General features: G+C 41.9%; 1 protein-coding gene across 2 annotated transcripts in view; it reads left to right on the forward strand.

The window, feature by feature from the left end:
• Positions 1 to 1,292: 1,292 nt before the first annotated feature.
• Positions 1,293 to 13,083, forward strand: part of STK32B (serine/threonine kinase 32B) — a gene marked incomplete at its 5' end in the record, with an annotated part of 176,929 nt that continues 165,138 nt past the window's right edge. Inside the window, one exon of one of the 2 annotated variants that reach the window (XM_082758674.1) lies at positions 1,293 to 1,347. In XM_082758674.1, the coding sequence (XP_082614800.1) occupies positions 1,296 to 1,347 (52 nt within the window). The remainder of the gene's footprint in view (positions 1,348 to 13,083) is intronic. The other variant, XM_082758673.1, reaches the window with a different exon arrangement.

Below are 13,083 nucleotides of genomic sequence, written 5' to 3' on the forward strand. Positions count from 1 at the left end.
CCCCCCCAAAATCAGTTATTCTGAAAGAATGGTGGTAGATACCACAGGAGAGCATTAGAGCCTCTTTACTTATTTGTATGAAAATACACATAATTTGGCTCCTATCACTTTCATCTCTTCACCCATTGTGAAGAAACCAAAAATGCAACAAATGCAACTCCCATTTGGCTTTTATTCTCTGGGTTTATCCTACAGGAACTGCCCAAATTTCAACTTCAATACAATAACAATGTAGATATGCTTTTCACCTGTTTCCCTTTGGCACAAATTTCACAAGAAATCGTTCCTATTCGCCTCAAAAGCTGTGAATGGCAGTAACGTTTTCAGAAGCGGGGGCTGGCGGGCTATTTCCCTCTGTAAATACCACCAGCAATTCTTTGCCGGGGGCCTACCGGAGCCGCCGCGCCGGGGAACATCCCGGGGGAATGTCCGGCCGGCAGGTGGCGGTAGGGGGCCGTGCCGAGCCGTGCCGTGCCGGAGCATCCCCGGAGCATCCCTGCAGCCGCCGCTCCCCAAGAGCCAGGGGCTGGTCCCAGGGGAAGGAGAAAGGGAAGGGAAATTTCGTCTCTTTTCCTCATCCCCTTTATGAACTCGGGGAAGTTCGGCCAACCGGCCCCGCTGCTACCTCCCCCCCCCCCAACACACACTTTCCCAATCCTTAGCGGGGAGGGAAAAAAAGATAATCTCGACCCAACGCAGCGCTTGCACCCCACAACCCCCCACCCTCCTCGGGTGCCGGGAGCCCCCAGGTGGCGGTGCTGGTGGTGCTTAGCTCCTCCGGGAGGCACTGATGCCCTCCTCAGCAGGCGGTGCCGCCGGGGCAGCGTAGGGCACGGATGCCGGCCATCCTGCGGGTGGCTTCGCGCTCCCCAGAGGGGGTCTGGGAGGAGAAAAAGCAGAGGGAGGATCCGCGAGGATCCAGGTAGATCCAGCTTTTACCGCTCACCAAAAGGCACCAGCAGCAGGACCTCCGCCTCCTCCCTCCCTCCCTCCTTCCCTCCCTCCTCCCCTAACTCCCTCCCTTCCCTGCCCCTCCGCGATGAGAGCCGGGCCAAGTCCCTGCGAGCCAGCAGCGAGTGCTGCCAGGGGCGCTCGGATAGCTGGCATGTCGCAGGGTGACCGCTAACCCTGCCTACCGAGGCTTCCCCCGGCCGGGCCGAGCCGGGCTGGGACCACGGCGGCGGCGGGCGGACGGACAGACGGACGGGCGGTCGGGCGGTCGGGCAGCTGCCCCGGCCCCGGGGTGCCTGCCGGCGCGCCCCGCGGGATGCTGGCGGCGGGGGATGCGGACTAACATGGGGGGCAGCCACTCCCACAGGGCGCCCGTGTTCGACGAGAACGAGGACGGTGAGTGCGGAGCTGTCCGAGGTACCCCGCCGAGCCCGGGTGCTACCGGCCTTGGGTTATCCTAGGAGACGAAGGCAGCATCCTCACCCTCAGCAGGGTGCCGGCAGCCTTCCTCCGGTGAGGCGTTTTGGGTAGATCCTCCAGCGGACTGTTTTCTCCCGGGTAAACTCCCTGGGGACGAAGGAGGGAGAACCCACCTTTGTTTAGCCAGTCGCTCTCATTGCGTAGGTTTTTGCTTTTATCCGAGCTAATCCGGAGTCTATCACGCTATGCTTGGGTTTTAAGCACATGGCAGGTAACTTCATAAACGCGTTTGTGAACTGGAATTGTTTTGGAGATGGATGCCTCCTCTTGTTTTAATTTGTAGTTGAGTCTTTGCCCACCTTCCCTTTCTAAATGGTGGTGTCAGTCACCGTACTTCTACAACCACCTTTACTTTCTGAAACTTTTTTTAGCTTGTGCAATTACTTTGAGATCTCCCCCCCTCCCACCCCCCGCTTAGATAATATATCAGAAGAAAGTGTATCCTGTAAAGTTTTTGGAAAACAATGGGAAAGTTTGCATAAAACATGTTGTCTCTTCACTTTTATGTGTCTCCATGTCATTTTTATATAAAGATTAAGTTTATTTGGGATTACGTGACTGTTTCAATTTCAATCATTTTGGCTTTTAAAGCAAAGAAAACACAGAACTTTTAAGAATCAGCTATTTGCATATTATCGGTAGAAATGTTTTTAACATTACTTATGACATATGCGTTGCTGCAGATCTGGACAATTAAGACTTATTTCTGAATATATTCCTTTCAACATAGTTCCTAATAAATTTTACTGAGAGGTGGTTGTGCCTCAGCAGACTATCACATTGTTTTGCCTTTCTGAGGTTGATAACAACTCAGAAATATTTATGCTCTTCCCTATAAATTCAGGACATATGGAAACAATTGTATTGTTTTGCTACTGTGGAGGAAAGATATTAAATGCTTTTAAAATATTTAAAAATGTGAATGCATATTTACTTGTATTTAAAACACAGTTATCATTCCCTAATGTTTGACAAATCTTGAAGAGGTATTTGGTGAGGTTTGGTTTACCATTTACTTCATCATTTGTGTAGAGAATGGGACAGATTGTTCAGTAGTGGCATACTGTGATGCCATAGCTGTTATTTTCCTGTACTGACATAAAATTTCAGTCATTTACTATAGGTCATGCTATGTAAACAAGTGAGAGAGAAAGAAACCATCCCCTGTTATAAAATTCTGGTGTTGATCATTTACAATTAGTAGTGTAAATCTTGATGCAGAACCCAAGACTGAAAGCAGTGTTAATCTTGTCTAGATACCCTAAGGTAAAAAAAACAGCCATGCCTCCTGCCTCCTTTGCCTTTGTATTTTGACTGAGCTGTCTTGAGTTAACAGGTTCTGTGAATTATTACCTCTTTTTTTTTTTTTTTTTTTCAATGAGACAAGGCTGTGGTCAGTTTTTGAACAGAATGAACAAAGTTCAATAATGAATTACTACAGAGAAGACTTCCTGCCACTTTGTTCTTTTATCTTCAGGAAAACATTACCGTAGTGCAGCTATTACTAAGACCTAATAAAAACAAGAACATAAAGTATTTATGGATTTCTATTAGGTCATTATTTATTCTTTGCTTGTTCACCACCACCCCCCATTATGAATATTCCTGACATTGTCTCTTTTTGCTTGTAAGATATAATCCTTAGCACAACCATCTAGTACAGAAGAGACCATTGTTTTGGAAAAAATAGCCTATTTTCTATACTACATATGAATTATTATTCAGGATGGAATTTTTCCAAGTGCCTAAATGATATAGGAAAATATGTCCTCTTTTAAAATCCATCTTGCAAGTTTTAGTCCAAAACCAAACAGTATTTCATATTCCCCCTAGCAACTACAAGAGTCATTGTATTTCATGGCATTGGACTCAGTATGAAAATTTCAAAAAACACTGTAGCAAGAGAAACTAGATTTGTTTCTTGAGACAGTATAATTTTGCTCAAGTGACAATACTTACCAATTCAAATAAAACTAGAATAAATGAGTTGTGTGTGAATATGTAGGTATAATAAAAAACAAGCTATTTAAAGTATAGTGTGCAATGTCACAGCTGCCTCAATGAGAAAAATGAGCAGAAAATAATATTGTCATTTTCTGTTCATACATAAAACATGTATCCATCATATGTCAGTGACAGATGTGGAATAAAACATGAAATTTGGAAGAGGCTTAAAACAATTTATTGTCACTGTAAATCATAGGAAAAGTTGCATATTCAGTGTACCATTTAACAAAGTATATGGAAATAGTACTCGAAGAGCAGCCTGACAAGCCTGTTCCAGGGTTACCACTCATGACTTCTGTCTAATGAGAATAGGTGTTGATCCATTGAGTAGGGCTGAAAAATATAAATTGTGTGTAGACTTCCCACTGTGCTTATGATAGACAAAAATAATCCACCCAGAAAGCTGGAAGGCATGCTGGAAACCATGTTGTTCCATTCCCAGTTATCTGTTATACTGTAACCTATCATTATTGTACATTGATCTTTTCAAAGGCCACAAAATACAGCATTTTTAAACTAGCTATATTTGTTCTCTATGTCCTATTTTTGTTAGAAGAATCTTGCAGAACCTCACTCTTCAAATGGGTAGAAACATCTGCTTTCTCGATTAAAAGTATTCTTGACCTATATATAAGATTTATGTTTATTTCACCTTTATTTTTGTTAGCTTAAACAGTTCTTCACCCTCCATGATGACTACTTTGTTGACAGACAATAGTAAAAGTCTTCTTTTATTCTTTGTTTTGTAAGAAAGCCTCTCCTAGTTTTCTCTTGTTTCTCCCTCTTTTTCATTCTGTGTCCCGCATCTCCATGTACTTGAACTCATCTCAATTACACACAGATAAGCTAAATTATACACAGAATTATGGACAAGTTTTCACCGGAACCTTGTACTGGAAATAATATCTCCTGATCTCTACTGGAACTTACTTTCCCAGTATGGCCTAAAACAACATATGCCCTTTGCATGGACATGTCATATGGATAGTTCATGGTCATTGTGAACAATTGGCTCACTAGTACCATGTTCAGTAATTTCCACTGATGAGCTCCAATCTACAGCAGGAATTTCTGGTGTTCCTATGTATGTTACCTTGCACTTTGCACTGACGTGGACTAAATTTCAGTCAATTTCTCGTATTCAGATTCTCACTGAATCTAACCTCAACTTCCTTCCTTGTGATGCTCTGTCTGTTATTTTAATAATGTTTTGTATTATCAAAACTCTCACTAACTCAATGGCAGTTTTCAAGTCCACCGAATATTTTGTTGACATACTAAATTGTATCATTTCCAGACCCCATCATCTTTGCTGTTAACCCTCTTCAGCCTGATAATTCTCTTTTCAAAATAATATTGTGTTTGGTATCTGCTGTCTTCTTGTATTTTGTCAGATAATCCTCATCTTCTTCAGCCTTGCTTATGCTTTCACTCTACTAAAATTCAGAAAAATGAAATCTAAGACACATGTACCGTATATGATATGAGTTTCTCATCAAATAAAAGTATTTTATTAGTCTCATGCATCAACATTTTGTAGACTCATGCTGATTTTATCTCATTTTTTTTTTCTTCTTTGCCTAGGTTAAAGCACAACAAGAGCTAGAAAAATCCAGTAAACAGAATACTATATTTGCCTAAAATTTACACCCTTGCTAAGAAAGGTCAACGAAAAAAATATGCTTCATTTCTTGATTTTCATTACTGTATAGTTTGGATAGACCATTATGTTTATGTTTGGTGTAGCAGCACCACTACCTCTTTTCAAAGCTAAACGCTTTAATGGGTTGGAATTGCAAGATTTTTTTTTCCCCAGACATTTTAAATTGTCTTCAAGCTAGATACTACACAGTTGTGTACTCAGCTCAGTATGCAGAAAAAAGGAAAACAGTTTCATTTTGATTAATGTTGGTGAAGCAAGAGAACTTTGACTCTCTTTATCTTGAATATTTCCTCATAAAGAAAACAGAACAGCTATCTTCTCCGGAATATGTGTTTCCAGAGGGAAGGAAAAGGAGTATATCTTTCCTCAGATTCAGCTCCTGGGAAATAACAATAAGTTCATAAGAATAGCAATAGAAGGTTGCGAGGAGTATTCACCATTGGTAAATGTTACTTGCAAATTTTCAGTAAATATCATAAGTAACAAAAATGTTAGCAATAACCTGCTGAGTCTAAGGAATATCTTTCATGTTAGATCTGCTTGACTGTGCTCTATTAAAACTTTAATGATATTTAACAGTTGAAAGTGAAATAGTAAAAAAAAGTCATTTACTACTAACAAGTAGTAATAACACTTATTTGCCTATGTGATGGTGGAAGATATACAGAGAAGGATAAGAAACAGAAGTGTCAGAATCTAGAAAGTGAACTGATATGGCAGATGCATTTGTGTTTGACTATTTGGGGCTTAACAAGTCAGTTTTGCTAAGGTGGCTTTTATAAACAAGTGGGCTGAACTTTTTAAAAGCTTGCTTTTATTTCAGAAAAAGTCACTTTACATTTAAAGCAAACATGTATTCCCAAAGAACCTTTCACTAAGCATCCCGAAGCTATAAAGCTTGAACATTCCATTGCAGAGGTCAGTGTGTCATGCTATGCCTCAGTACTATAATCTCATATGAGGGAAATGAGGCATAGCACCATGCCTTGACTTATTTCTACATGGCCAGTCCATGATTCCCTGTGCTGCTTATGTATGTACTTCAAGCAAATGCTGAAGTCCCACTACCTCCCCTTAGTCATAGGGTTTCATTCTGCTGTAGTGTCATAGTTATAGAGCTCAATAGGAATCTTATGTTAGGAACTTTAAATTCTAAATTGTAATTTCAAATTGATTTCAGCCTCTCCTGCTTAGAAAAGCCTTCAGCTTAAATGAAGAATTTTAAGTTGTTGCTGAGTTGCAGAAAAAGTCATTATTAAATGATCAGCTGTTCAAAAGACCGTCTTTTACTAGCAGTGTAAAAAAATAGATACATATCCTAATGAAAAGGCTCGCAAATACAGATTCAGGTAGCTAAATTCAGAGCTTAATGTCTGAGTTTATATAAAGTACTGTGGAAGCTGAAGATCTATAAAAGTGACACAGGGAAAAAATGACACACAAGGGTTTCACTTGGAACCAATTTAAAGCCATGGTTAAATGTCAAAATGAGTTAGATTCAAAACAGAGTATGCAGTGTCCAGTTACTGTCAGTGATATGATAGAGCTCTTCAGCCTGCCACCACAAAGCTGTAATAGATAATGTATGATACATCTACCTAATAACTGTAAAGAGCCCAAATCACAATATGAACAACTTAGTTTTTTTTTTTTTTTTCTAACTATTTAATAAGATATAGCCCTACATTACAGTTATGTGTGAAACAAGTCAAAAAAAGGGGTTCAAAATCTAAATAAGGCTTGATATATGGGATCTGTCCATGCAATTGCTACAGCAGGTTATGTAGCATTTTAATTTGTCCTTTTGAAAGCTGAACATTCCAATTCCCTTTTAGAACTGAATTGGGTAGGAATACCACATTGGCATTTAAAAATCTTCCATGTCCAAAAAAAAATAAAAAAGTAAAATTAAAGATTAACCACAGATTTTGAAGTCATTATTTTATGAAAGTGTTTAATAACCAAAATCCAAACCATTTGATTTTTACATTTTGTTTTATGACCATGTTGGATTAGGCAATTTTATTTTTTATTTATCAAACTTTAAACTTCAATTCATATAGTACAATATAATTCAGAAACCCTGATGCTTCTTAGGGCCTCTGTCTTAGATAAAGGTGTTGTGCCAGTCTCTGCTGCTGCTTTTGTAGCCTTCCAGAATTTACACAGGTTGTTGGTGTGGCACCTACCTCCGAGAGTGTTACAGAATTTCTTTGTGGCTTGTTATGTAAGAAGTGTGAGTATTTAGGACGGTATTTAGGTAGCATTTATTGATGTGCGTGTTATATAGTGTGCCTGGAACTCAGGATATACTTTTGGGGTAAATGAATATAAATAGTTCAAGGCTAACCAAGCATCAAGATAAGCTTAGAGAATCCAAATCAAGATCAGGACAAAACTCTGAATGTTAAAGGAACTGTGATAAAACAAGATTGCTATCTAAATCAGCACCACTTCTTTTGCAATCACTCCTTTACAAATTCATAAATTATGTCTCCCATATCTGCCCATGGATGACAGTTGCAAGTCCTGCTCCTGCAGCTGTGCTGCTGTGGTGTTCTGTGCCAAAAGAACAGGCTTTCAGAGAGCTGGGTTCTACAGGACTAGAGAAGCTGAAAGGTGAAAGAAGCAGCAGACTGGAAAAATAAATGTTCCCAGACTGGCTTTTAGTTTGCAGGGGACTGAGGGTTGTGGGGGAGAGAACCAACAGCGTAACAGGCTTAGGCACTTGTAATGTCAATTTTATAAGCTCAAAGAATAGCATGAGCTGGAACTAGAAGTTTTGAATTAACCTGAAATTAATACGTAATCAACATTCGAGTGTCGAGTTAAGGGCTATTGTTATGGGGGGCTCCCTTCTGAAAGGGACAGAGGGACCGATATGCCGACCGGACCCAACCCGCAGAGAAGTTTGTTGCCTCCCTGGGGCTCGGGTGAGAGACTTTGCCAAGAAAGTCAAGCGCCTGGTACGGCCCACTGACTACTACCCGCTACTGGTCTTTCAGGCTGGTAGCTATGAAGTAGCAACGAGAAGTCCGAAGGCGATCAAAAGAGACTTTAGGGATTTGGGGTGACTACTTAGAGGATCAGGGGTGCAGGTTGTGTTTGCCTCTGTCCTTCCGATAGGGGGGATTGAAGCTGAAAGGCGTGCTGTTCACATAAACTCGTGGCTTCGAGACTGGTGTGACCGGCAGAATTTTGGGTTCTTTGATCACGGGAAGGTCTATGCTACACCGGGCCTGATGGCACCGGATGGGATGCGCCTCTCTCGAGAGGGGTAAGGATCTTTGGTCAGGAGTTGGCAGGGCTGATAGATAGGGCTTTAAACTAGAGTCGAAGGGGGAAGGGGCTAAAACCAGGCACGCTGGTGAAGACCTAAGGGTTGGTACGCTAGAATCAGAGGGGCTGTGTGCCAGTGAGGTCCTTCGGTCAGATCCACAAGGTGCTGAGTGTAAGGAGACGCACCTGAAGTGCTTTTACACGAACGCACGCAGTATGAGGAATAAAATGGATGAGCTAGAAGTCCTGGAAAGAATACAGGGATGCTGTTCGTGTTTGTAGGGAGAAAGTTCGTGTGGCCAAAGTACACCTAGAGTTGAAGCTGGCTGTGTCTGTGAGAGAAAATAAAAAGGTTTTTTTTAGATATGTGAATAGAAAAAGGAGAACTAAAGAATACATAGGGCCGCTCCTTGATAGGGAAGGTCTCCTCACAGACAATGACATAGGCAAAGCAGAGACACTTAACGCCTTCTTTGCCTCTGTCTTCAATGCCAATGATGGGCTTCGGGACCCAGGGTGCCCTGAGCTGGAGGACCGGGACGGTGGGGATGACAAACTCCCAACCGACCCTGAACGTGTGCGGGATTTGCTACTCCACCTGGATCCCTACAAGTCCATGGGTCCAGATGGGATTCATCCCCGGGTGCTGAAAGAGCTGGCGGACGTCATCGCGGAACCTCTCTCAATTATTTTTCAACGATCCTGGGAATTTGGAGAGGTCCCGGTAGACTGGAAGCTGGCAAATGTTGTGCCGATTTTCAAGAAGGGTCAGAAAGAAGACCCTAGCAATTACAGGCCTGTCAGTCTCACGTCAGTGCCTGGTAAAATCATGGAGAAGATGGTTCTCGAACTTATTGAGGCGCACCTGGGGGACAAAGCAATCATTGGTCCCAGCCAGCATGGGTTTGTGAAGGGTAGGTCCTGCCTAACTAACCTGATTTCCTTTTACGATAAGATCACCTGTATGGTGGACCAAGGGAAACCAGCTGATGTGATTTTTTTGGACTTCAGCAAGGCTTTTGACACGGTTTCCCATAGGATCCTACTGGACAAAATGTCCACCATACAGCTAAATAAAAACATCATACGATGGGTGAGCAATTGGCTAACGGGCAGGGCCCAAAGGGTTATGGTAAATGGGGCTGCATCAGGCTGGCGGGCAGTCACCAGTGGGGTCCCTCAAGACTCCATTTTAGGGCCGGTACTTTTCAATATTTTTATAAACGATCTGGATGTAGGAATAGAAGGTATTTTGAGCAAGTTTGCTGATGACACCAAACTTGGAGGAGTTGTGGACTCGAATGAGGGTGGAAAGGCCTTGCAGAGGGATCTGGATAGGTTGGAGAGCTGGGCGATCACCAACCGCATGAAGTTCAATAAGAGCAAGTGCCGGGTCCTGCACCTGGGACAGGGAAACCCTGGCTGCACGTACAGACTGGGCGATGAGACGCTGGAGAGCAGCCTAGAAGAGAGGGATCTGGGGGTCGTGGTAGACAGCAAGTTGAATATGAGCCAGCAGTGTGCCCTGGCAGCCAGGAGGGCCAACCGTGTCCTGGGGTGCATCAAGCACGGCATCGCTAGTAGGTCAAGGGAGGTGATTGTCCCGCTCTACTCTGCGCTGGTGCGGCCTCACCTCGAGTACTGTGTGCAGTTCTGGGCACCACAGTATAAAAAGGACATGAAACTGTTGGAGAGTGTCCAGAGGAGGGCTACGAAGATGGTGAAAGGCCTGGAGGGGAAGACGTACGAAGAACGGCTGAGGTCACTGGGCCTGTTCAGCCTGGAGAAGAGGAGGCTGAGGGGAGACCTCATCACAGTCTACAACTTCCTCGTAAGGGGGTGTTGAGAGGCAGGAGACCTTTTCTCCATTAACACCAGTGACAGGACCGTCAGGAACGGGGTTAAGCTGAGGCAGGGGAAATTTAGGCTTGACATCAGGAGGGGGTTCTTCACAGAGAGGGTGGTTGCACACTGGAACAGGCTCCCCAGGGAAGTGGTCACTGCACCGAGCCTGTCTGAATTTAAGAAGAGATTGGACTGTGCACTTAGTCACATGGTCTGAACTTTTGGGTAGACCTGTGTGGTGTCAAGAGTTGGACTTGATGATCCTTAAGGGTCCCTTCCAACTCAGGATATTCTATGATTCTATGATTCTATGTCTCTTTGTTGACTTCTGTGCAAAACTTCAGAAGAAAGCTGTCTTAGGAAAACTTTCTTATGAAGTGAGATTGCCTGTAGAAAAGTATCTGAAAAAGCTCGATTTTCTCACAGACATATGGTGTTTGAATATATGGAGATATAACTCTAGAGTATGACTCTACTCCACAATTTTGTACTCACTCCTAGATGCATTCAAAAGACCAATCTTCTGCCAGGGTAATCGTCAGGCTGGTTGCATTCATTCTTCTGACACCTTTCCATAGGGCAAGCTGAAAAAGGTGTACCTCCTCACAGCAGGCTCTACTGTGACATCCAGTGGGTCATTGGTTGCATTTGACACAAAAGCAAAAGACTTCCCTGATGTGGGTGTGTGGACATGGCTTACAAAGCCAGCAATAACATGAGAATGCAGTTTCTTGTGAATCTTGAGTACCATTTGTGGTGGTTTTACTCTGCTGTACAGCTAAACTCCAGCACAAATGTTCTCCCACTCTCCATCCTCAAAAGGAGACCAAGAAAATCTTTGGAGAAAAAATGAGGAATTATGATCTTACTCACAAATACTCAAAGAAAATAGGCCTGAATTCCATCAGGATTATCAGGATTATACAGACTGTTCTGAATGAATGTTCTGTGTGAGAATGAAGAAGGGAGGGATTTTGCTGGCCAAACACAAGACGCTTACTTTCATCTAGAGTCTTCCTGAAACAACAAGGCTGGGAAAGCATAAACAGAAACCTTCCTGATGCTAACTAAACCTAGTGGGCAGTGGAATCAGTGACCAAGTACTGCAAGGCAGAAAAGAGGAAAAGATTGCCAGGTTCATTTTGGTGGTTCCACAGTATTTTGAAGTAGCTGGAGTGAGCTAATGTTGAGGTGGCAGGGAAGGTGTAGAGGAGAAAAAGATGTTCAATCCACGCAAAACAAAAATTTCTGAGGGTGTATGCAAGAGAAAAGAATGAGAACTTCAAGATCAGATTAGTGGAGCTCAACAGTATTTTACCATGGTGAAAAGGGAGAAATGACAAAGCTCAGCAGAATTACCCAGTGAATTCAGCAGAAAAAGCAGGGATTTCTGGAGGGGATAGACCAGCAGTAGTAAGCAGTGTGCACTGGCCAGTTCAGCTGACCTGATGTCTCTTGAGCAAAATTCTGCTTAATTTCATGAACTAGTTGAGTTAATTACCTTAAGCTACATTACCTAACGCCTAATGTAAGCCTATATTTAGCTGTTGATGAATTTGCTGATGTATTTCTGAACACTATATACATATGTATACATAAGCTTCCCTAAAACAGGAAAAGGTAAAAGATCATTATTATATAAAGATCAAAATCTTGTGCTGGCAATAAACATTTTTCCTAACTAAATCTTATCCTAATTTTCCTTTGACTCAATCACATTTTTACAAGTAGAGCAAATAAGGGGTGTTTTCAGAAACAGAATAGGCTAACGTCTGTGTATTTTCCTTTTTTGTTAAAGAAGAACAAAGCTGTCTTGCTGTCTGGGGTTCAATCTCTCATACAGTAACTATTCTGAAGAATTATACTGGCTTTATTTGTCTGCATTTGATGCCAATATTTCTCAAAATTACTTTATGAGAAATACTTGTTCATATCACACAATATCTTCAGATGAGTGCCTATGAGGCTCAAGACGCCTATACTATCTCAGTATGCTAGGAGGCTGAGTATTTATAATATAGCTATCAGGAACTAGAGCTGATTCTCTTAATACTGTGTCTCATGGAACATATGATTTAAATTATGAGAATTTAACATTATACTGTATACATTACACCTTATGTGTATACAGTATAACATTATACTGTACATTGCAAGTTCTTAATCTTTATTTTAATATTTTGGAGGATGTAATAGATGGGCTTTTATTGTACTTCCTGTGTACAGAGAGATTTTGGATAGATACTAACACTTTACTCTTATAAAACACAAACAAATTTTCAGAGAAAAGAGGAAAGAAGAAAGGTACCTGTTGCTTCACAGATGAGTACTACCAGTCTTTCCTTTTCACATTCTTTGCTTAACAGAATCTTACAAAAATAAAGAAAGTGCAACACGTTACCTGTTTTCAGGAAAGTCTTAGTGAGTCAACATTCTTCTGAAGTGTTCAGCAACAAGGGGCTCTAAGAATATGGTTGTACTTTCATGTCACAGAAATGAGGACTTTCCTCCTTTTATTCCCAAACCCATTTTCTACCCCAAGAGCCAGAATTGTTTGCACTGTAATTATCTGATCAGCTGATCAGTCTGACCTTATCTTTATCTTCTATATTTCCACTTTGACTCTTATTAAAGCATGTGTTTTCTTAAGGAAGTCAAGCAGTCTAAATGAACAGGGTAGGATTTATAAGGCAATTTGACCATTTTGGTTTTAACTGTTGGAAATTAGAACTCTGTAAAAAGCATCCATCGAATCATAGAATCATGGAATATCCCAAGTTGGAAGGGACCCACACCTGCACCACACAGGTGTACCCAAAAATTCGAAAAAGTCTGACATCTCTACTTAAATTACCTGG

Source organism: Aythya marila (genome assembly GCF_965140915.1).
Source record: "Aythya marila genome assembly, chromosome: 4".
Taxonomy (NCBI): domain Eukaryota; kingdom Metazoa; phylum Chordata; class Aves; order Anseriformes; family Anatidae; genus Aythya; species Aythya marila.